The sequence below is a fragment of the Myotis brandtii genome, unplaced genomic scaffold (genome assembly GCF_000412655.1).
Source record: "Myotis brandtii unplaced genomic scaffold, ASM41265v1 scaffold596, whole genome shotgun sequence".
NCBI lineage: Eukaryota > Metazoa > Chordata > Mammalia > Chiroptera > Vespertilionidae > Myotis > Myotis brandtii.
In genome coordinates this window covers 313,286-336,461 of record NW_005370250.1, presented here as the reverse complement: position 1 = coordinate 336,461, position 23,176 = coordinate 313,286, and the positions used below count along the sequence as shown (strand labels likewise).

The following is a 23,176-nucleotide window of genomic DNA, read 5'->3' as shown; positions in this document are numbered from 1 at the left end:
ATTAGTTAATACCAGAGCAGGCAGTCCGTGTACCAAACTTTGAGATACACTGCACCATCTAGTACTGGACAAATTAGCATAATCCTATATATCTTTCGCACTGAATTAAAACATCTAAAACCTGTTTTATTTCTTAGGACAAAGTGCCAGTGCCTATATTGGTCAGTAATTGGGACAACGAAGCTAGAATCTCTGGGGAATTTCAAATACGTGTTCACAGAACTGTAGGTCCTTGAATAGCACCATTTCAGTCAACGTCACTTCATTATTATGTTGATGAAGTGCCATGTCAATTAGCTTATTAAATCAATTTATTTATGTCAATCTATTAAAACTGGTTTCATTATACATCATAGTACCTATTGACGGCATTAAGTGAGGACTTAGTGTACCGGTTCCTCTTACCAAATACTTATATGCTGCCCTTCGAACACTCAGCTTAGACATTTAACAGTGTGGGCTTAAGGACCCAAGACAACTCCAGCCCCAGGAAAACTTGGACTTGCCCTTTCCTTTGTCATGGGGGCCAGATTTGAGAAGACCATGGAGGCTGGGAAGCACCTTCTAAGAAATGTTAAATATCTAAACATCTAAAACTGTATCCCGAGCCCTGAGATGGTCCTCTCCATAGTGCCCTTGTGTGGGAACCAGAGAAGTTGCCATACCTAGACCTCAGGACAGTTGAAGGACACTAACCCCACTGTGGCTCAGGAGGGGAAACTTCATCTCAGCCCGGGCCACACTCTGACTCCGCCACTCACCTGAGCCACCTGGATGAACTTAATGAAGACCTCAGCTCGGAGCTGCGGGGTGGGGCGGCTGAGCACCATCAGCTGCACCCACTGGGAGATGCCGTTGCACAGGGCGATGGACCGCTCCATGGTGGGGTTCTCCTTCACACAGCTGTTCACCGCGTAATTCTGGTAGTCGGAGAACTGCGGGGAAAGGACCGCATCAGGACGCTGCTCTGGTGTTGAGGCATCTGAGGGGCATGTCGCCTCTGTTCAGTTGATGGCTCGAACCTGCTGTGGGACCCAGGAGCCCACCTCTCCTGTATGTCCTCTACTTGGCTGACAAAAATGGTGGGGAGGAAATCTACCCACAGCATGGTCTCTATACCAAAAGTCATTAGGCTTACATGGATGTGGACTAGTTCATCCAACACATGAGTTAATTCAAATACTGTATTTGGGTAGATATTGGTACTTCCAAATTCTAAAGAATAGAAGAAAAATCTCAGGACTAATCCGACCTCTGCTGCTGAAGTTAAGGGGAAAAAAGGAATTCACAAGACTTACTCCTCCCTCTCCATCCTCTCTCCTACCTCTCTCCCTCTCCGCCAGCTGTTTTCTTACCTTAAGAGTGGGATGATAACATCTGCTCTATCTAGCACATGAAATTGTCATGAAGATTAAACATGATAAGGTATAAAACAACTTTAACTTTTCCGAGTGCTACATCAATGTGAGGTGGTGCTAATAGGGTAATTACTACCTTCATGCTGAAACAAACCTGCCTGAATTTAATTTGAACTTGAACAGAGGCCAAGTGAGTTGGGTACATGAAACCTGGTTAGCTAATTCCATGACCATAGTTTCCCAGCTGGACAATAGTACTGACTGGTTGACAATCAAACAGCATATGTGAAGCAGATGCGCCAGAAGACCGCTGTAGAGGTGGTGACTGTAGCTATCGTGTCCTTGTCCCAAACAGTCCTGCTCAATAGGACACCCAAAGGCAGGCGGCGTCTGCCCGCTCCAGTGCTCCTCTGGGCGAGTTGGCACTGCTCACCATGTGTTCACAGTGCGGCCAGCAGCATGAGGGGAAGTGAGGGGACTTTTGAGGGAAAGGTGTAAGAGCCACTGAGCGATCCGCCTTGCTGCCAGCCCACAGCTGCAGAAGCTGTGTAAAGGTGAAGCCTTCCACATCTGCATCCCTGTGCGACCCATGTTACATATGTCGTGTGAGTGAAAGACACTTTCGCTTTGTCGAGCCACTGGGATTGTGGGAGAGGAGCTGGGGGTTACTTCAGTATATGTTAGTCCCGCCTGACTAGGAATACACGGATGAGAAACACAGCCTAAATAAAATAATGCAAGTGAGCAGAGCCCTATTTCACTGTGCTGAGCTTACTCACAGGGCGAAAACTCTGAGTAGGACCAAAACTACTCCTTAGGAGACACACACGGAGCAAAAATCTTACTGGTTCTAACAGAAAATTCCCGTGACTCATTCCAGTGAATTCATTTATATATTCCTCTCACTATAAATACAACACTAAATTTACTTGTTTTTTAAAAGAATTATCCCAGTAATCTCCCCCCCCCCCCCAAGTATTATAATAAACAGGAAATATCAAATGCCATCAGTTCACAGCAGGGAGACAGCTCCCTCTGGTCCCATGTCGGAGGGGAAACTGCTGGAGGGACTGTACCATTCAAGCCAGGAAGGTTCCAAATGATGTGCTGCTCTGCAAACAGCACTGCGGCCCTTGGGAGCACGGGCTTAGCGTCCCTGTTCTGCACGGGTTTCCCGCTCCTGCCAGCTGGGCCCCAGAGCAGCGCAAATTTTCAGTGTGAGAATGGCTCCTTTCAGCGTCCCTCCTGTGACGGGAAGGCACCGCCAAATGGAAACTCCCCAGATGGGGCCTCCCAGCAAGTCCCCTGGTTCTGTCAGGGGTGCCGTGAGGGGGCTGGGGCCAGTGCAGAGTCCCGCTGGGAGACTAATTTCCAAAAGGGAGCTGGGAGGTTCCTGGCTGGCTGGGCAAACTGCTGTGTGAAAACAGATGTCAACATTATGGGAGGAAAGATGAAATAACCTCTGTCATCTGGTTGCAGGACTCTTCAAATAGAACCAGGCTCTACCTAGTGGGTTTGGCTAGTGTGGTTAGAGTGTCGCCCATGGACTGAAGCGTCCTGGGTTCGCTTCCGGTCAAGGGCATGTACCTCGGTTGCAGGCTCTATCTCTGGTCCCGATTGGAGAGCGTGTGGGAGGCAACCAATCTCTCTCTCTCTCTCTCTCTCTCTCTCGGATGTTTCTCTCTGTCTCTCCCCTTCCCCTCCCCTCTCTATAAAAATCAATAGAAAAAATATCCTTAGGTGAGGATTAAAAAAGAAACACACCAAAAACAACAACAAATAGAACCAGGCTCAATAAGTTGGTGCTGAGTGACCAAGACAGGCATGTAATTCTAGCCCCAGCTCTTAATCTAATAAGCTGTGTGACCTTGTTGAGCTACCCCTCTGGGCTTCCATCCCCTCTGGGAAACACGGGTCACTCTAAGAAACGAATCCAGCAACTAGGCAGCCTCTACTTTTAGAGCAAAGCTGAAGACCATTTTGGGGTAGGGGCAGGGCTGAGTGAAGGTGCCGTTCCCCAGGTAAGTATATTGGTCAGTGAGGGTCTGCTGGCACCTGCCGTGTTGACAAGATGTCTCGTGTGGCACCAGTGATCTTTGGCATCATGTATGGAGATTTAAGAAGCAAGTTTGGATCAGCAAAGTTTATCTCTAGAATCATCAGTGACGGCTGGGCCATGTCAGCACCACTTCATGGATTTAGGTATATTCTGGGCTGGACCAGTAGCATCGACTTTATTTTGGCATGTCCCACAGCCATTCAGACCTACCCTAGAATGAACTCAAAGTCTTAGAGGATATCTCCATTTTGGGGGGAGGAAAATGAAAAAATAAAATTTCTGGCAACCTAATGACACAGGGTTAAAAAGTGTGTGTGTGTGTGTGTGTGTGTGTGTGTGTGTGTGTGTGTGTGTGTACACACTCACATATACATGTATGCCCACTGTATTGTCTCTTGGGGGTGGGGTGGGCATGGAGGATGGAGGGGGAGAGACCGCCCAGGAATTCAGAGCACTGGTTCTCTGGATGGTACAGAGTCTAACGGGAAGGCCCACCAGCACCGAGGGCCTCTGGGGTTCGGAGGTAGACAGGCTGCTATATTTCTCTGCTTATGTTCAGAAATGCCCTGGGGGAGCTTTCTCCTGCCCCTTGGGTACATACGGAGATCCTCCGGAAGGACTTAAACTCCAGGTAGGTGAGGTGCTCCGACAGCTCTTCTGGTTCCAGGTGGTCAAAGAGCAGGGAAACTTTCCGTTTCTTGCTGGTGTTCGATTTTATCCTTTGAGTAAGTTTCCTGGACCAGTCACGGGCATTGCTTTTGTGGGTAAACGTGAAAGAGAGAAGATAGGGAAAAAGAATACATCAAAATTGCTTTTGAATACAAGTCAGTCCAGTTTTGCATGAGAATATACAAAGAACCATTAGCTCACTTTCCTTGGCCAAAACAATGCATCAACAGAGTTTTCCCAAATCAACTTTTTCTATGGCAGCAACTAGGAAGCCTGGCTGGTTTCCTGTGAGCCTTTAGAATGCACATGGGAACTGGGGAAAAGGTGTTTAAGGCCGTGGGAAATAGGGTTCAAGCACTGGCCCCAGTTTCCTGGTCTTCAGTCCCGGCACGCCTGCTCTCTCCATGCCTGCTCGGTGTCCCATCATCCTCATAAGGGTCACAGGGACTCTAACTGGTTGGAAATCTCAAGGTGGGAGGGTAGTTTTCATGCTGGGAGGGTACAGAGGACCATGGCGAGGAGATGTCGTGCTGCAGGGGGTCATGGGGAGGAACACTGAGTGACTGCTGGCATTTTCCCCCACTTCCCCAGCTGATGTCCCCGAGAGAGCCTAGAACCCCCTCCCCCCATTTTCTTGTAACCAACCCATGTATTCTGATTCAGCGTGTTTCCTACAGTGAGGAAGCAAAGGGGAAAAGCCGTTTGAGAGGTGCAGGTTGCAGATGTGTGTTTCCCAGACTGCTATTCCTGAGAACCTTGTCTCTTCAGAGGGTTCTCTGGTCAAATGAGTTTGGGAGATGCTACAAATTCTGCAGCCCTTGTCCAACGAGCATATTACAGACTCTGAGATGCACTGCAAACTTTGCAAGTTTAACTCACTATTTCTCACATATACCTGGTCAGGCTATATCTCACTGACTAATTCCTAAAGAGCAGACTGTGGGAAATATTGGTAGAGGAAAGTCACACAGGCTGTATATTGGGACAAGGAGATTAGGGTTTGAGAAGTGCCCTGGGGCCTAGGTTCTGCATCTCTAAAATGAGGAAATTGTTACTTGAAAATCTCTTCTATCTTTTGAGTTGTATTATTCTAAGTAGAGGTACAGGGAATCCAAAGTGACAAGTTGATTTATTGGGGACTATGACATGTGACGTTTACATTTCTGCGCGGCTGTGACCCAGTGCACTGAGATTGTGTCCGGCCACTAGCTTAGCATGCTGTGTGACCCCAGACGAGCCAGACAACCTTGCTGAGTCTGTTTCCTAGGATTTTGGATGAAACGATCTCTAGAATTCCTTTCAGTTCCAGAATTCTATATTCTAAGGATCTGCACTATTGTGAAATAAAGTGGCCACTCTGAAAATTTCAGTATGCAATGTGTGCACCCTCCCCTGCCATATTTCCACAGTGGGTTGACCTCATAAATAAATCCCAGAAGTAATGGGAAATATCCCTGCGATCTCTCCCAGCTCCCGAAGTCTACGTGTCTTTCATAGACTCCACATGCTAGACGCCCTCTGTTCAATACATTGTCAGCAGTCCCCCATTTTCAAGTTCAGGGGCCTCCAAGCATTAGCTGCCGTCTAGCGTGCATTTAGTCACTGTGCTTTCAGTTTCTCACAACCTGGACACGTTTTAGTCACTGTCTTGCTACCTGATTGCTTTTTGACTGGGTCTTACATTGTTCCTGCTCGTGAGTATTAGTCACCCACAGCTTCATCACCAGGGGCGTCTCTGCTTACTTGTCAAATGTCAAGCTTTTCACCTTGGGGAGGTGGTTTGAACCTGCCTATCCGAGGGGCCTCTCCCAGCGGCAGAGCCGCAGCCACAGCCTGGCGTCCGGGCCAGCGGAACAGAGATGCCTCCACACCCTGGCACTCACATTTGAGTTGTGTCGATCAGGCGGCAGTGTAACTCCTCCCCACTAGCCTTCACCAGTTCCTGAAACTCCTCCATGGTGTTTGTCAAGCTGGCATCCATTTTAAACATGGTCCAGAATTCCGTTATCCAGTACCTGCACGGCGGGGGTTAGAACACAAGCCAGAACCGAAGGCCAGGGTCACTTTAGCGGGTTCTTCCCTCAAAGAGGACTGACAAAAAGACAGGTGGGTTTGCCCTTCTCTATTCCTGGGAACATGGAATATATATTCCTAACATAGAGCATAACGAGTGGGGGCCGGGGAGTGGGAGGGAAGAAGACCGCCTGTCTGCAGCTCTCTGCCCCTCCTCGTGTTGAAGGCTTGGACAGGATAAGGTGTCTCATAGCCATGGCAGGTCTAGGCACAGCCATGCGCATCAGAGATAATCATAAATAAGACAATTACAGACAAGCCGATGGCCCAAGATGGGCATGTGTCTGTAAATTACACTGTAAATAGTCAGGTCTCAGACTATTATGTAGCCATTAAAAATAATACTTACAAAAGTTTTTCATGACTAAAGACATTTTCAATGATATTAAAGTTAAGTGAGAACAATAGGATAGAAAACTTTATATGTTTTTTAATCTCAGCTATGATTAAAAAATCTGCTTGGGAAAACACACAAAGGAAAAATGCCAAAACAGGTAGTTGGATATGAGTGCTTATTACTATAGTCAAATTCTTTTCTGTATTTTCAAAATGCACGAATATGAGCTATATTACTTTTATGATTCAGACTAAAAACAAACAAGATAACCTCTTCCCATGTCGTTTGATACCAAAATACTGTAGGACTGAGGAAAGCCTTGGTATAAAACATTAAGCTCAGGCACACCAGGAAAAACGAGCTGTGCTCCATTTCCAGTACCGACTGCCCTTCCAGGCTGCCTGGAGGTGATCCACAGAAAGACGTCAGGAAGGGGAAGGCAGGGGCATGAGGAAGAACTAGATCACCTTGCTTCAGTCTTTCGTGTCACCCCAGGCCACACAGACCCACATGCATGCAGAAACCTCACCTTACGAAGTAGCAGATCTTCAGGCACAGCCCTGGTGACTTCTTGGCCCAGGCGTCCTTATACGTGGGCTGTGGTTAAGGCAAATGGAGCTTCTGCGACAGCAACCAAACAGCTTCTCATCTGTGGAAGTGTTTGCTAAAACCAACCCCCTCCCAAAATAAATTTCAAATGAAAATGTATTCTTATCTCTCCCCATAGATAAAAACCAACTTGGTGTGTGCGGCTGTATGTTATTATCATCTACAAGGGTGGCGTGGGGACTATCTAGCTCACGCTGAAATGGCGGTGGGAGGAGGCCACCGCATCTCCTCTGCAGAAGTAGAGCTAGGAAGTCCATGGCAGGGAAAGCCCCGCGCAGGTGACTATAAGAAGTGCCAGAGGGGCAATGACCTCCTGCCCGGGACCAGGAGACCAGGAGTCCAATGAGACCAGTTAAAGAGAGCAGCTCCTTCTCATCTTTTACGATGCTTCTAGTAACTGATAAACAACTGGTGCCGTGAATTAGAGGAGAGGGGGAAGGAATAAATATTCAGATATAGTGTCATGACAATAATAGCAAAATGATAATATATGCCTAGAGGATGTTAGTAGGTTGACCTTGTAAGTTGGATGGCAAGTCGGACAAAGCCATGTGAATAATGTGAATAAAGCCAAAATACAATCAGAGACATGTTAAGGATCCATATCATCTGGAATATTCCATGAAATGGTGCCATCCTAAGAATATGAAAGAATAGCAGATTCCATCAAGTTCCCATGTTGAAGAGCAGCGATTGTCAACATTTTTCATCTCATGGTACACATTAACTGATTACTAAAATTCTGCAGTACACCAAAAAATATATTTTTTGCCAATCTGACAAATAAAGAGGTATAGTTTTAATTCATTCACACTGGACAATTATTGTGTTGGCTGTTGTCATTTTTTTTGTTTGACAATCTAAGGAAACAGAAGTCAGAGCTCCTAACTAAATAGTCAGGTATTGCATGTTTTAAAAATTCTTGCAGCACATCGGTTGAAAGTTGCTGCTCTAAAGCTTAGATGGAAAGAATATTCACTTAAAAGAAATGCAAAATCCAATCCAGTGATGAACCTGGGCAGGCCCTACCATCTTCCGCAAACAGAATGAGCAAGCAGGCCGCGTAGTCTGTGTGCCCTGCAAGACTCTGACCTCTTTCTCATGGAAAAACTGTGCCATAATAACTGCAATGCAGGTCCCAGTGACCTGCAGCCGGGCCCCCGAGATGAAACCAGGGAGAAGCCAGCAGAGATCTCAAATATCCAGGACCGAAGCGGCCTTCTTTCAGTGGGAGCGCACACTGTAACCCTTGCAAAACTCAAGAGTCAACTACAGCAAAGTAAAGACAGTCAAAATCATATTATTGATGTTTTTATTAGGAAGGCATCTGTGCGTTTTGAGATTTTATATGGCTGTAAAGTTTAAGAGTATATTAGAATGGTAGCATGGAAACTCCAATTTGGAATATATAATTAATTGTGGTTTTAAATTGAAACCTTATTAAGTTTATGCATTGCTTTGGAGCAGTGGTTCTCAACCTTGGCTGCACATTAGAATCACCTGGGAATCTTTTTAAAATCCTGATTTCTGGGCCTCATCCTCCGGAAATTCTGTTTCTTTGTTACTAATGTTGTGGCCCCACCCCATAACAAAGAAACAAAATTTCTGGAGGATGGGGCCCAGAAATCAGGATTTTAAAAAGATTCCCAGGTGATTCTAATGTGCAGCCAAGGTTGAGAACCACTGCTTTGGAGCATTTAAGATAGTATTAGCTTTCCTGTTTATAACTTTAATCTACTAGAGTTATAAAAATTATTTCGAATTCAGGGAAGCCTCTGAAATCTTTAAAAATAAACTAAAGTGTAAAATTCATAATTGTTAAAAACCATCGGGAGTATTTAATTAGCATTTTCCAAATTAACCAAAAAATTTTCAAGGCCCCTTAAAAAGATTTGGTGGAACATGAGAGACTTACAGAAAGAATACGACTTGTGAGCTAAAACCGCGTCCCTAAAGAAAAACTATGGTTGTGAAATTTGTACTTTCAACAAAATTAATTTTAAAAACATATTTTAATAGATTTACTGCATATAAAATCTGTCTTTGACGGCACCAAAACAAAACTACACCCACATCAACAAATGAAATAAAAATTAAAATAAGCCCAGCCAACTGGCAAACTTCATGAAGTAACAGGTTCTGACACCTGCCTTTCTTTGGGCCTAAAAGGTAGGAGTGGAAATGAGATGACTTTACATGTCATAATGCCACATCGCTAAGAAAATGCATCCCCTGAACACAAAGAGGTTCACGCATAAGGCACATTTTAGATAGGTATGTCTTAGATTCTATATTTGAATTATTTGACCAACTTGTTGAAATTTTTATTCTTCCTTTTTAGTAAGGAAGGCACAGAAACCCATCTATTTTAAGACAACTAAATGGACATAGAAATCAACATAGTGCCCTTTATGTGGAGTTTATCTTCCTCTGGTGGTTTCTTATCCTCTTCAAATGCGGGGCGGGTAGCGTCTGCAAACCCAGTGGCCTGCAGTCAGGGGCTGAGCCGCTGTGGGCATGCGGGATGCCAGGCAAGATGGCAGAGCCTCCCAAGGCCATCAGAGCCCCGATGCATAGCAGAGGCAGGGCACCCGCTTTCTCACTCGAGGAGCTGGAAGCCAGTGCTGATGACAAGGCCAGCAGCAAGAGGCTTGGGAGCCTGCGACCTAGTAAACGTCCCTGTTGCTGACAGTTCAGGCCCAACCTGACTTCCTTCCCTTCGCGGCCAGTCCTGTGCCTGGGAAGTACCAGGGCAGTTCTGACTGTGCTCTTCAGGCATCTGAACTATTCAAAGCATGTTTTAATTTTTTTTCTCTTTTTTTAAACAATGGAAAAGCAAGAAGCCATCTGAGCTTATTTTATTAACAATTCTATTACCTCCAAGCCAGAACAGGGAAACGAACTGTGAAGACAAAATAGTTTTGCCTTCAATGTTTAACCTGGGTTTCAATGACGGGAAATCTTACTTCATATTCCCTTCTTAGAATCCCTCCCCCGACCCCAGACTTGAGCAAAGCCCAGGTTTCTCACCTAAGGTCCTGACAGATACAGAAAAAGTATCTCAGTGTTTTGCATCCACGACAGTGCAACATTCATCGAGCCCTCCCATGAGATGGCCACTTAGCTAAGTTCTAGAGAAACAAAGATAAATATGCCTTTGGTTCCTGCCCTCGAGGGGACACACAGTTTCCTGGGGTAGACAATTCGTAAATAGCTAAGTTACAATATGGTGTGTGTACATAGGTTAAAACTATACCTATCTTGTCTTAAAGTAACTTGTAATTTAATTAATTTTTCAGCACCCTTGCAAAATTCCATATTACTAACACAATTCAAACTACAGCAACTAGACACAAAAGTTTTGAGTTTTCCTTAAATGTCATCTATAAATACCAGAGAATACAGGTATTACATTTCAAAACTTACAAACTAAAGCTTAGGCAGATCGATGTATTTAGCTAACAGAACAGAATGAAAAGCCCCTCAAGGCAGATGACAGCCAGGCAGACACGGGAGAGACACTGACCACCTAGGTGATACAAAACAAGAGTCACGGGAATGAAATATGTTTTCACATCAACGGCACTATTTTAAAGCACTAGATGTATTTCCCAAGGGGGAGGGAGTGGGAAGGTCAGAAAAGATTTCACTGAGGGTCATGAAAGAATTTGCTAGGCTTGCAGCGAGGAAAAGGCCCTTGAGGCCCAGGAACTGGGTGAGGACCCGTGACAGTCGGGGCGTTGAGAAGCTCAGTGTGGAGGGGAAAAGGTTTCTTTAAAAAAAATTATTATTATTTTATTTAAAAGAGAGAGGAAGGGAGAGAGAGAGATAGAAACATCGATGAGAGAAATATCGATTGGCTGCCTCCTGCACACCCCTACTGGGGATGGAGCCCACAACCTGAGCATGTGCCCTGACCAGGAATCAAACCAGTGACCTCTTGGTTCCTGGATCCATGCTCAACTGCTGAGCCACACTGGCTGGGCGGGAAAGGGTTTCTGGGAGCTGCAGGACAAAGCAGGAGAGACACTGAATTGGGTCAGACCCTGGAGGGCCGTCTCCTGGCAACCGAGGGGTCTGATGTCACCTCCCCTAGTGGGCAGAGGCTCTGAAGCAAAGGTTACCCCACTTCTCAGGAAAGTAACTTCAGAGGATGACAACGAATGGTGGGGGGGAGGGGGTAGAAGGCACATAGGTGAGAAGACCCTGGGACTATGGCCGGCCATGGCATGGAAATGCAGAGGAGAGACCAGATGAGAGTCATTTCTGAAGTCAAAACCCTGGGATTGGGTGACGGCCGGAAGGAGGTGAGAGGCAGGAAGGAGTGCAGGGTGCTTCTGATGTGGTTTAGGCCACTGAGCGGGTGATGACACCATTAACTGAAACTGAAAATGAAAATACAGGTGTCAAAGCAGAGTTAACGGGGTGGTAGTTGGGGAGAGAGGGTGGTGAGTTAAGTTTTGAACATATTAAAATTGATGTCTTAACTAGTCCAAACTTTTTAAAGAAATGGCTTGGGTTAGAGAAATACAGACTCGAAAGTCATCAACACAGAGGAATGGTGGTGAAAATCCCGGTAAGACGCCGCCCAGGGAAGGAACAGGAGTGAGAGCACAAGAGGATGCTACCCGGGAGTTCAGAGGCCCTCAGAGAAGGTGCTGGGTGGGAAGCTGGAGGGGTGCTGGGAGGAAGGAGAGCCGGGAAGGTGCATTCCGGAGCCCTGGAGGGCGGGTTTGGAGAGGGAGGCGTGTCAGCAGTGCCCAGGGCTTCTGGGAGGTCACCCTAAACTAGGATGGAAAAAAGCCATTGGGACGTTGCTGGTGACATCAGAGGAAAGTTCGAGCGCAGGGGTGGGGGCCACGGTTGAATTAGGAGTGGGAGGGAGCTGAGAGATTGGAGATAGTGGGTGCAGACTATTTTAAGAAGTTTGTGCATCAAATTTCTAACCCTAACAATGGAATGAAGGGGAGGCAGGGCTGAGAGTTTATTTTTAGGTTGGAGGCATTTCGATGTGTTTTAGGCTGAGGGGCAGGTGCCACTGACGAGGCAGTTTAAGAGTGCAGGAGCGGGAAGGTACTGATGGGGTAGATCCTGTGAGCAGGGGCAGGCAAGGCGGGAAGGGAGAGGCGTCCATTCGCTGTGTGGGTGGGCATCCCAGGTACGATGTAGTCCTTAGACCAACAAACAATTTTCCCAGTGAGAAATACTTCATCCCTGGCACTGTTTAGAATTGCTGGTACATGGAGTTAATAAAAAGCAGACCAACTCTGAGTTGGTTTTATTATGGTTTTAAAATTCTCTGCAGACGAGACACTACTTATTACCTGCACCTCTTATGACGTGAACCCCTCCCAATGCCCCGCCCTTGGAAGGCACTGGAGACACCTCCTTTGAGAGGGGAGGTAAAGATATATAAGTGGAGTGGGGGTGGGCTGGAGGGGTTCAATGGGGAACAAGGGGGACATACGTAATACTTTCAAAAATAAAGAATTGTTTTTTAAAAAAGATATATAAGTGGGTTTAGAAAAGAGATTTGGTCCTGATGGGTATGGGTGTGTGTGTGTGTGTGTGTGTGTGTGTGTGTGCGTGCCCGTGTGTGTATGTGCACGCGCGCCTGTCATAAGATGAAAAGGTAGGGTCGGGAGAGGTGGTGAAGATGAGAAGAGCTGCAAGTCATGACTCAGAGCTGGGGACCTGGGCTTCGGGCGCTAAACAGTCTCACCCCACCCACAGGTTCTCTTTGGAGGCCACAGCTTACAGTGCCATCAGCGAGAGGGAGAGGGCAGGCAATTCCCCACCCTACTCGGTTCACACCCCACAAGAAGGTTACAGTCCAGCTGGGTTTGCTGCCTGCAGCAAAAGGCACCAGCAGACTCCAGTTGCTGCGGCACCAGGAAGCCTTGGCCAGAACCTGGGGAAGGTTCCAGAATTGGTCAGGAAAGCCAGAATGCATGTCATCACTTGAGTCATGCTTGCACCCTTGTCAATCTGCACAGGCAACTGTGAAGTTGGATGAATCGACAAGAAAAGTATTGTTACTAGCCAGAGAGGACTGTTTGCATGCTGATTTCTTTGTCTACTTCCCAGAGTAATCAGCATCAATAGCATCGCCCTGCCCAACTGAAGGTACACATACACATATATGTACACACACACACACACACACACACACACACACACCATGCCCTTGAAAGGACGTGTGACAATGTGAACCCATTTACCACTCAGGATCATTCCAAACCAATCAAAATTAAAGCATACTTCCGATTTCCAGCTACTCTTGAGCACTCCTACTGGGGACTGCCAGTGGGTCTGCTGAAAGGATATAGGGCGATCACTTTTTGGAGCAGTTCCGCAGAGGAAATGATAACTCGGTGCATGGTCAGCATGACTTGCAGCGTTGGTTACTGAATGCATGTCATCACTTGAGTCATGCTTGCACCCTTGTCAATCTGCACAGGCAACTGTGAAGTTGGATGAATCGACAAGAAAAGTATTGTCACTAGCCAGAGAGGACTGTTTGCATGCTGATTTCTTTGACTACTTCCCAGAGTAATCAGCATCAATAGCATTGCCCTGCCCAACTGAAGGTACACATACACATGTACACACACACACACACACACACACACACACACACACACCATGTCCCTGAAAGGACGTGTGACATGTGAATCTATTTACCACTCAGGATTATTCCAAACCAATAAAAATAAAAGCATACTTCTGATTTCCAGCTACTCTTGAGCACTCCTTCTGGGGACTACCAGCGGGTCTGCTGAAAGGATATAGGGCGATCACTTTTTGGAGCAGTTCCGCAGAGGAAATGATAACTCGATGCATGGTCAGCATGACTTGCAGCAGTTGGTTACTTCGACACAGGTTTCCATCTGCATCTGAAACATAGAGAGCAGCATCTGAGCGAGGCCCCAGAGAGAAACCAGCCCCGACCACCCTCCATTACACGATGGTGCGGGCCCAACGGGCGTCTCCAGGCACACTGCTTTTCTCCCACTGCCTCTGGTGCCACACTCCCTCCCTGCTTTGCTTTTCTTATCCTCCTGCCGTATTCTCCCCTTCGCAAAATGTCCATTTTGATGCCCGTTAACCACCCACTGGGAGGTGGTGGAATCTTGGAAAAGGGATAAAATTTGCACCAGTGCACCCGAAAGCAGAAGCAGATCCAGGTTTTGTGGGGCCCAAAGTGCATATGATGGCGGGTCCTTTCTAGGGCCACAGTCAAAAAAGTATAGTGTTAATAGATTTCAGTTAAAATGCCTTACTTTTGCAACTTGGCCAAAACATGATCATCTGAATACATGTCGAGGGCTCTCCCATGGCGTGGAGGAGCTCTGAAAAAAGCTCCCCTAGTTTTATGGGCAGGCTGCCTCTGCATGACAATAAAGGAGGAAGACTATGGGGAAACATTACATTTGGAGATTATGGGTGAGTTACAAGTATCCATGATGCTTTATATCCAAAAGCTTGGTTAGCTAGGTTTTTCAAAGCCCAGCTGATGTCAAATAATAAGATGCATTCTATACATATTACATTTGGAGATTATGGGTGAGTTACAAGTATCCAAAAGCTTGGTTAGCTAGGTTTTCCAAAGCTCAGCTGATATCAAATAATAAGATGCATTCTATACACTGGCATTGGGTATAAAGATTTCTCTTGGAGGGCTTTTCAAAATCTTTTCAATAGTGATGGCATGAAGTACTAGGGACTATGCTGGTCTTTTGATGCCAGACCTGCTCTCTGTCCTTCACCATGGACTGCATCACCAGTGCCAGCTAGCTTCCAGCTGTGCTCAGCCATGAGGAAGCATCAGCAAGAGAAGGGAGAAGAGAAGTCAGGCCATGTCTTTGCCCTCCCTTCTCTGCTCTGCACCACTTTCCTGAAAGGAGCTGCAGGTCTCTCCCATGAACCATCCCACTGGTTGGCCCCTCGTGACTTCTGCTTCCCCTGGGATCTAACCCTGCTCATCTCCTTGGCCCTTGGCCCTGTGGTCCTGAGGGTAGCAATGACTTGTGACTGTTGATAGTCTCTGGGCGCAACATCTGTTAATTCTACTTTATCTCTGTAAATAGCTCCTTCATCTATGTGTCTTCAATTAAACAAACCATGCGAATTCTATTCTCTGTTGGGAACTTGACTAAGGCAGGATAAAATATCAAATGAAAGAATAAACATGAATTGCTTTATCATTTATAGCTCTTTAAAATGTTATACAAAAGGGGTTGTCATTTTCATTCTTTCCAAGTGTGCCAAACTGTAAGTAAAAGACATAGTGCACTTGGACTCAGGATTCAGAAGTCCTCGCTCATCCTCAAAAGATGACCTGAAGCCATAGTTCATGAGAAAATGTAAGTAAGCTGACAGGGTCACTCACCTTGCCATCACCAAACCCACTGATTTCCCACATTCCATTACTGCCTGCTGTTTCCATGGAGGCCTTTCTGAGGCCATGGCTTCCACTGAGCTCTGGGTCTCTTTTCTCAAGGACTCTGATCCTGCCTTTGTCTACTTTCTTCCCTGCATCATCTACTTCTCTCTCTCTCTCTCTCTCTCTCTCTCTCTCTCTCTCTCCTACTTTACTCCCACTGGCATTTAAATATGCATCAGACTTTTCTATTTAAAACACAATGAAATAAAACAAAACCTTAAATTGGCATCCTCTCTAGCTACCTCTCCATTTCTCTGTTCTCCTTTTCAGCAAAACCTCCCTGTCATCAATTTATCAACTCCTGTTCCTTCTCAACCATCCCATTCCGACATCTAACTCCATCATTCCACTTAGTGGAGTTCTCAACCTGTGGGTCACGAACAATGAAAATACATCCTGCATATCAGATATTTACATGACGATTCATAACAGTAGCAAAATTACAGTTATGAAGTAGCAACGAAAATAATTTTATGGTTGGGGGTCACCACAACATGAGGAACTGTATTAAAGGGTCGCGGCATTAGGAAGGTTGAGAACCACAGCATATTGTATTTTCAAGGTCACCAACTAGCCCCACCAAATCCTGTAGTGTATGCCTCTGTCCTCAGCTTACTTTATGACTCAAGTTGCATTCAAGCCAACCCACGTTGACAACTCTCTTTCCTGGAACACTTTCTTCTCTTGGCTCCCATAACATCACACTTTCTCAGCTTCTCTCTCAGTCTCTTCTTCTGCCTCTTCTTCCTCTGCTGAGCTTTTAAATGTCACTGTGCTCTGTGGTTTATTTCTCCCACTTCTTTTTTTCTAACAATTTTTAAAATTTAAAACTTCTTAAAATTTAAATTAAAAAATTAACTAATTTTTTCCCCTAAGTGAACTTATTTAGTCCTTTGGCTAAAAATGCCACCTATATGCTGATGACTGCCCAACTTATATCTTCAGCCCTGAGTACCGAATTAGTCTGTCCAACACACTTGGCAAATCCACTCAGATGTCTGGTTTCAAACTTAACTCATCCAAACAAAACTCATGACCTTCCCCCTCGACCCCCGCCAAATTCATTCCTCCTCCACTTTTCTTCATCTCAGCAAATAGCACCACCAACCATCCTCTTAAATAAAAAACCTAGGAGTCATCCTTCTTGCCTCACTTTCTCTCATAGCCAATCCATCAGCAAGCCTCTGCTGTTTCCACGGGAGGTCTTTCAAACTCTACTTTCAAACTATATCTCAAACCTGTCTATTTCCCTCCATCCCTGCCATTTTATTAGTTGTAGCCATGATTGCAAGGCAATAACCTAGATGCCCTTCCTGTTTCCACTCTACAGTCAATTCTCCACAGAGAAGTCAGGAACGAGCTTCTAAAACCCATGAATCAGGTCATGTGCTTAATATGCTTTAATGAACTCATTATTACTGGTAATAAAACTCAAAATCCTTACAATGGCCAATGGAGCTCCACAGGTTCTGGCCCCTTTTACCATTTCCCACTTTATTTCCTGTTTCATACCCGATTACTCCTCTCCACACCTCTACTTATGCAATCAAGTATACTACAATCATAGAGGCAACTTTTCAATTCAATATCTGACAACATAGTTTTTATGACGCAGGTTTCCTCACAGAGCTAGTAGTGCTCATATTCCCATGTAGGATGGTAAAGAGCAGGAAAGACTGTGAAATGTATTTGTAGGGCATCAGAATGGTCAAAGGAGCTATGGACACAGTCCCAGGCTTCTTTCGTGTGGACAGAATCTAAGGCTTGTGACTCAACTCTTCCTTGTGGTTGGCTAGCATCTTTTAACAATGTCATTTCTAATTCTCACAACTCTGCAATGTTGGTATTGTTCATGGTGTGCAGATGAGAAAATGAAAGCATGGTGACACTGGGTAATTTGTTCTGGGTCAAAGAGACAACGGGTGGAAGAGCTAGGATCTGCTCTAGGTTTGTCGGATTCCGGAAGCCCTGCTCCTTCCACTGGGCTTGGCTGCACACGGCACAACCATTTCTTAGGATGGGGAATTTGAGTGTTAAATGGGAGGCCAAAGTGGATGAGCTAAAAGATCTCTTCCAGTCCTCAGGTTACAAGTCTAAGAGATGTCACTGGGACGCGGGATTGGGACTCCAGTGGTTTCTGAAAGTCTCCTATAAGCCTTGGTTAATTGATATTGATCATCAAAGTTACCTTTAAAGTAAGAAGCATGCTATGTCTAAGATTCACAAGCAAAGTCACACTCCATTTTCCCTCGCACTCTCTTTTACACAGTTCTGTGACGCTCCCCACTGTGGCTTGTTAATCCTCATGTGCTCTCTGTGGAGTGAGGGCAAGGCCAGGAGGGGATGATCCACTCAGCAAAGGGAGGCAGAGAGGGGGTGACAGCAGAAGCACCTGGGTACCTGGGTCCTGAACTCCCTTCTCGGCTCTCCTTTTTCCACAGGAGAATGCCTTGGTGTATCACTTCCCTCATCCCACCGCCATCTCTCCCCACGTGACCTCATCATGGATGCATTTCCTTCCTGACCGCCTCTCAGCAAGCACTTCTTCCTTTTTGAGGAGGAGGGCCTCTTTTTGAAAGTCAAAGGGAACCTACCTTCCAGGCTGCTGGATTTTATTGATATTTTGATGTAATTGGTGTAAGGTGATTTAAATATTTCAAATGAGAAAATGAAAGCATGGTGACACTGGGTAATTTGTTCTGGGTCAAAGAGACAACGGGTGGAAGAGCTAGGATCTGCTCTAGGTTTGTCGGATTCCGGAAGCCCTGCTCCTTCCACTGGGCTTGGCTGCACACGGCACAACCATTTCTTAGGATGGGGAATTTGAGTGTTAAATGGGAGGCCAAAGTGGATGAGCTAAAAGATCTCTTCCAGTCCTTAGGTTACAAGTCTAAGAGATGTCACTGGGACGTGGGATTGGGACTCCAGTGGTTTCTGAAAGTCTCTTATAAGCCTTGGTTAATTGATATTGATCATCAAAGTTACCTTTAAAGTAAGAAGCATGCTATGTCTAAGATTCACAAGCAAAGTCACACTCCATTTTCCCTCGCACTCTCTTTTACACAGTTCTGTGACGCTCCCCACTGTGGCTTGTTAATCCTCATGTGCTCTCTGTGGAGTGAGGGCAAGGCCAGGAGGGGATGATCCACTCAGCAAAGGGAGGCAGAGAGGGGGTGACAGCAGAAGCACCTGGGTACCTGGGTCCTGAACTCCCTTCTCGGCTCTCCTTTTTCCACAGGAGAATGCCTTGGTGTATCACTTCCCTCATCCCACCGCCATCTCTTCCCATGTGACCTCATCACGGATGCATTTCCTTCCTGACTGCCTCTCAGCAAGCACTTCTTCCTTTTTGAGGGGGAGAGCCTCTTTTTGAAAGTCAAAGGGAACCTACCTTCCAGGCTGCTGGATTTTATTGATATTTTGATGTAATTGGTGTAAGGTGATTTAAATATTTCAATGAATAATTTCATTTTGTTTGCATCTTGAAGCTTTTTAAAAATGCAAGGTGTCAAACTAAAAATTCTAATAAGTAAAATGTGCAATGCATAGTAAAATATGCAGATTTTCTCATCCCCATCTGCTTCTCCTTACACTTCAGGGGAAGACTTCTTTAAAGGGGTGAAAACTCGGTGGGTACAAAATGTCAGTCTTACACACTCTATACTTGTCTTGGAGAATAAAGTACACTGCCAGAGAGCTATACAACTTAAAGGCCCACCCAACCCGGGGACCATTTGTTCCTCAAGCAAACAGGAAAGTCACGTGGCTTCTAGATAGTCATTTGTCTCTGAAGCAACAACCCATTTTCCATCATTAGACTCAGTGGCAGCAATAGCAACACTTCATGGAATCACAGAATCTTGGGGTGGAAAGACTTTAGTCATCTACCTCGACCTTCCATCCGATGCATTATTTCCTTCTAAAAGTGTCGCAGGTAAGTGGCTATCTAGCCTCTGCTTGTACCCTTCCAATGAGAGGGTACTCCTTTTCTATATAGCAACTTCTCATTCTACTTAGATTAAACACAGTTTTAGACACAATTAATCAACACCGATAATTAATCCGCTCTGTGCGAGGCACTGTCCTAGGTCCCGAAGAAAACCTGAAGAGCTACAAAACACTCGCCACCGAGGAGCTCACAGTCTAGTCGGGGAATGGGACACACACCCAAGACACCAAACAATACTAGACAGTAAATATGAAGAGTGAAGCGGAGGAGGCCACGCTACATAGTGGTCAGAATAAAGTACACTGCCAGAGAGCTATACAACTTAAAGGCCCACCCAACCCGGGGACCATTTGTTCCTCAAGCAAACAGGAAAGTCACGTGGCTTCTAGATAGTCATTTGTCTCTGAAGCAACAACCCATTTTCCATCATTAGACTCAGTGGCAGCAATAGCAACACTTCATGGAATCACAGAATCTTGGGGTGGAAAGACTTTAGTCATCTACCTCGACCTTCCATCCGATGCATTATTTCCTTCTAAAAGTGTCGCAGGTAAGTGGCTATCTAGCCTCTGCTTGTACCCTTCCAATGAGAGGGTACTCCTTTTCTATATAGCAACTTCTCATTCTACTTAGACTAAACACAGTTTTAGACACAATTAATCAACACTGATAATTAATCCGCTCTGTGCGAGGCACCGTCCTAGGTCCCGAAGGAGACCTGAAGAGCTACAAAACACTCGCCATTGAGGAGCTCACAGTCTAGTTGGGGAATGGGACACACACCCAAGACACCAAACAATACTAGACAGTAAATATGAAGAGTGAAGCGGAGGAGGCCATGCTACATAGTGGTCAAGTTATGTCAGTCTTACACACTCTATACTTGTCTTGGAGAATAAAGTACACTGCCAGAGAGCTATACAACTTAAAGGCCCACCCAACCCGGGGACCATTTGTTCCTCAAGCAAACAGGAAAGTCACGTGGCTTCTAGATAGTCATTTGTCTCTGAAGCAACAACCCATTTTCCATCATTAGACTCAGTGGCAGCAATAGCAACACTTCATGGAATCACAGAATCTTGGGGTGGAAAGACTTTAGTCATCTACCTCGACCTTCCATCCGATGCATTATTTCCTTCTAAAAGTGTCGCAGGTAAGTGGCTATCTAGCCTCTGCTTGTACCCTTCCAATGAGAGGGTACTCCTTTTCTATATAGCAACTTCTCATTCTACTTAGACTAAACACAGTTTTAGACACAATTAATCAACACTGATAATTAATCCGCTCTGTGCGAGGCACCGTCCTAGGTCCCGAAGGAGACCTGAAGAGCTACAAAACACTCGCCATTGAGGAGCTCACAGTCTAGTTGGGGAATGGGACACACACCCAAGACACCAAACAATACTAGACAGTAAATATGAAGAGTGAAGCGGAGGAGGCCATGCTACATAGTGGTCAAGTTCAGAAGGGGAGAGATTCTATCCAGCGTGGTGGCTCAGTAAGCATCTCTTGATATCCGTGATGAGGTGACCCAGAACTTCAAGATTCAAGAGGCCTTATGATCCAGCCCTCTTCCTCTAAATCAGCCTGCACACTCTTTTTTTTTTCCTTTCTTTAGTTTAATCTTAAATAAGCTACTTGCCCCTGAGAGCAATGAACTGCTCCCTGATGGTTAGAATCATGTGAAAGGAAATTTGCAAAGGGCTGCAAGCCTGAACCTGCTTCATACTGACGAGAGGTGGGGTGACTCCTACAGTGGGGGCCTGTCTGGGGATGTGGTGGAAACGACTCGCTGCAAAATGGACACAAAGCATATCCCACACCAGAGAGACTCTAAAGCTGTCTTTTCTTCCCCTTTGTCTTGGTTTCCATGGAAATCTGCGGATGTGTGAAGGGATCCTGAGTATACTAAAGGCAGATGTCAGAGATTGGTATATGGAGGGCAGGCAGGCTGTCAGCATAGGGGGCATAACACAAAACAACAGGAGTGTCAAAAACAGGGCCCAGAAGATAGTAATGGGAAAGCCAGTGTCAGAAAAACACGTGGGCAGAGTTAGATCTGCAGCCTATGGCAGGGCTGATGCGGCTCTTGGAGATCAACATCTCCGTAAATCAGAAGACTGGCTTTAGGGGGATCCTCACACACACACACACACACACACACACACACACACACACACACCACAATCACACACACAAAATCTTCAGGTATGACAATGTGGTAAATGCTTCAAAGAAACAAAACCTACTTGATAGCAAGACTACAACATTCATTAAATCCTGTGTGGAAAGTATACAAAAACTGGCAAGCTGAAAAGATGGTCACTAGTTTGTTGTTTGTTTTTAGCACCAACAGTTGCAAAAGGGGCAGGAAGTGCATGTGAAGAACACGGCGACACATACTTGGAACTCTCATAGCTTCTACTATCCGAGCAGCTTAAAACAGGTATCTGGCACCACCTTGATTTGTTTCTGTCCTCAGCCCCTCAAGGCCAGGGAGGAGAACAATCAGGAAAAAGCAACTATCTGCTAAGGATGGAGTCTCACTTCACAGGGCAAGTGTGAGAAGCAGTCTGGTTGCTGCCAGTGTTGTGCTGGGAAGAGTTTAAATAACAGCTCTCCTGGGGGTGGGGTGAAGAGGACCCTGATTTGTAGTGGTTGCAGAGTTCTGTGGTGTCAAGACTGCCTTTATGTCACATTCCAAGCCACCAACGTGAAGCCACTGAATGTGGAGGTGGGGAGAGATGCTTGCAGTCAGCTCTGCATCCAGGTGCGGCTGCAGGTCTCAGCGCGGACCTGAGGTCACAAGGGTCAGTGCTTGCGTAGCTTCCTGTTGGATTCCTTCCCACCTGGTGTCCTTGCTCCCGGATGCTCCTGAACCACTCTCCACCTGACCCCTGACCTATGCCCTCTGGGCCTGGCCTGGTGATTCAGGAGTTAATCCCTATCAATAAATTCCTCTGGACTTCAAGGGTGAATCCTTTCAGATATGCATTGCAATAGGGATTTCTTGAAGTGGCTAGTGCTCCAAGCCAAGGACCAAAATTTTAATGTAAGGTGAGATTTGGGAGAAGAGCAACTCCCAGTTTCTTATAAATCTGGCCCTGCTCTTGTTCCCTCTGGGACAAGCTGGTGTGCCTTGTCCAGGCTGATGGTGTGGGGCCTGCCACGCTAGTGAGGACATGTATGTCTAGCCAGAACATTGTCTATCCCTTGGCCCAGTACAGTGTTCAGAAGCTCTGAGTATCTTGGTTATCATTAGCTTTTAATTATTTATTTGCAGTGGCCGGAAGACATCATGATGTAGACAATACACAACCTCAATGTAACCATGACCTGCAATTTTAAACTTCTGCAACAGGCCTTTAAGCAGAGTCTTTAAAAAGTGGAGAAGGGGCTGGTCAAGCTCACCTTCTTTTGCTCCCACCTAACCCCTGGGGGGAGATGATGGCCAAGGCCAGGGGCTCAGGGAAGAAAAACCTGCTGATCAACCCCCACACAAAGGGGATCTGGTCTAATCAAGCCTCCCTCCACTCCTGTCCTGGAGAGGCCAACTGGGGGGCACCTGGTGAAGGAAAAGAGCCTGCGCCTCCTCCCTTAGTTCTGTGGACACTGAGTCACTGTCCCGCTGGGTCAGAAGAGTGGGGGGGGGGGCAGGGAAAGAGAGGCAGATGCT

The 23,176-nt window shown here is 46.0% G+C and overlaps 1 protein-coding gene across 5 annotated transcripts in view; it reads right to left on the bottom strand.

Moving 5' to 3' along the window:
- RASGRP1 (RAS guanyl releasing protein 1 (calcium and DAG-regulated)) overlaps positions 1–23,176 on the bottom strand; it is a 77,240-nt gene that overhangs the window by 21,984 nt on the left and 32,080 nt on the right. For 3 of the 5 annotated variants that reach the window (XM_014550307.1, XM_014550303.1, XM_014550305.1), the window contains exons 2-6: positions 13,896–14,001; positions 7,026–7,088; positions 5,970–6,101; positions 4,019–4,172; positions 762–935 (exon numbers count right to left, since the gene is read on the bottom strand). In XM_014550307.1, the coding sequence (XP_014405793.1) occupies positions 762–935; positions 4,019–4,172; positions 5,970–6,101; positions 7,026–7,088; positions 13,896–14,001 (629 nt within the window). Of the gene's footprint in view, positions 1–761; positions 936–4,018; positions 4,173–5,969; positions 6,102–7,025; positions 7,089–13,432; positions 13,498–13,895; positions 14,002–14,388; positions 14,496–15,497; positions 15,590–23,176 lie in introns of those variants that run through there. The other 2 variants (XM_014550306.1, XM_014550304.1) reach the window with 2 other exon arrangements.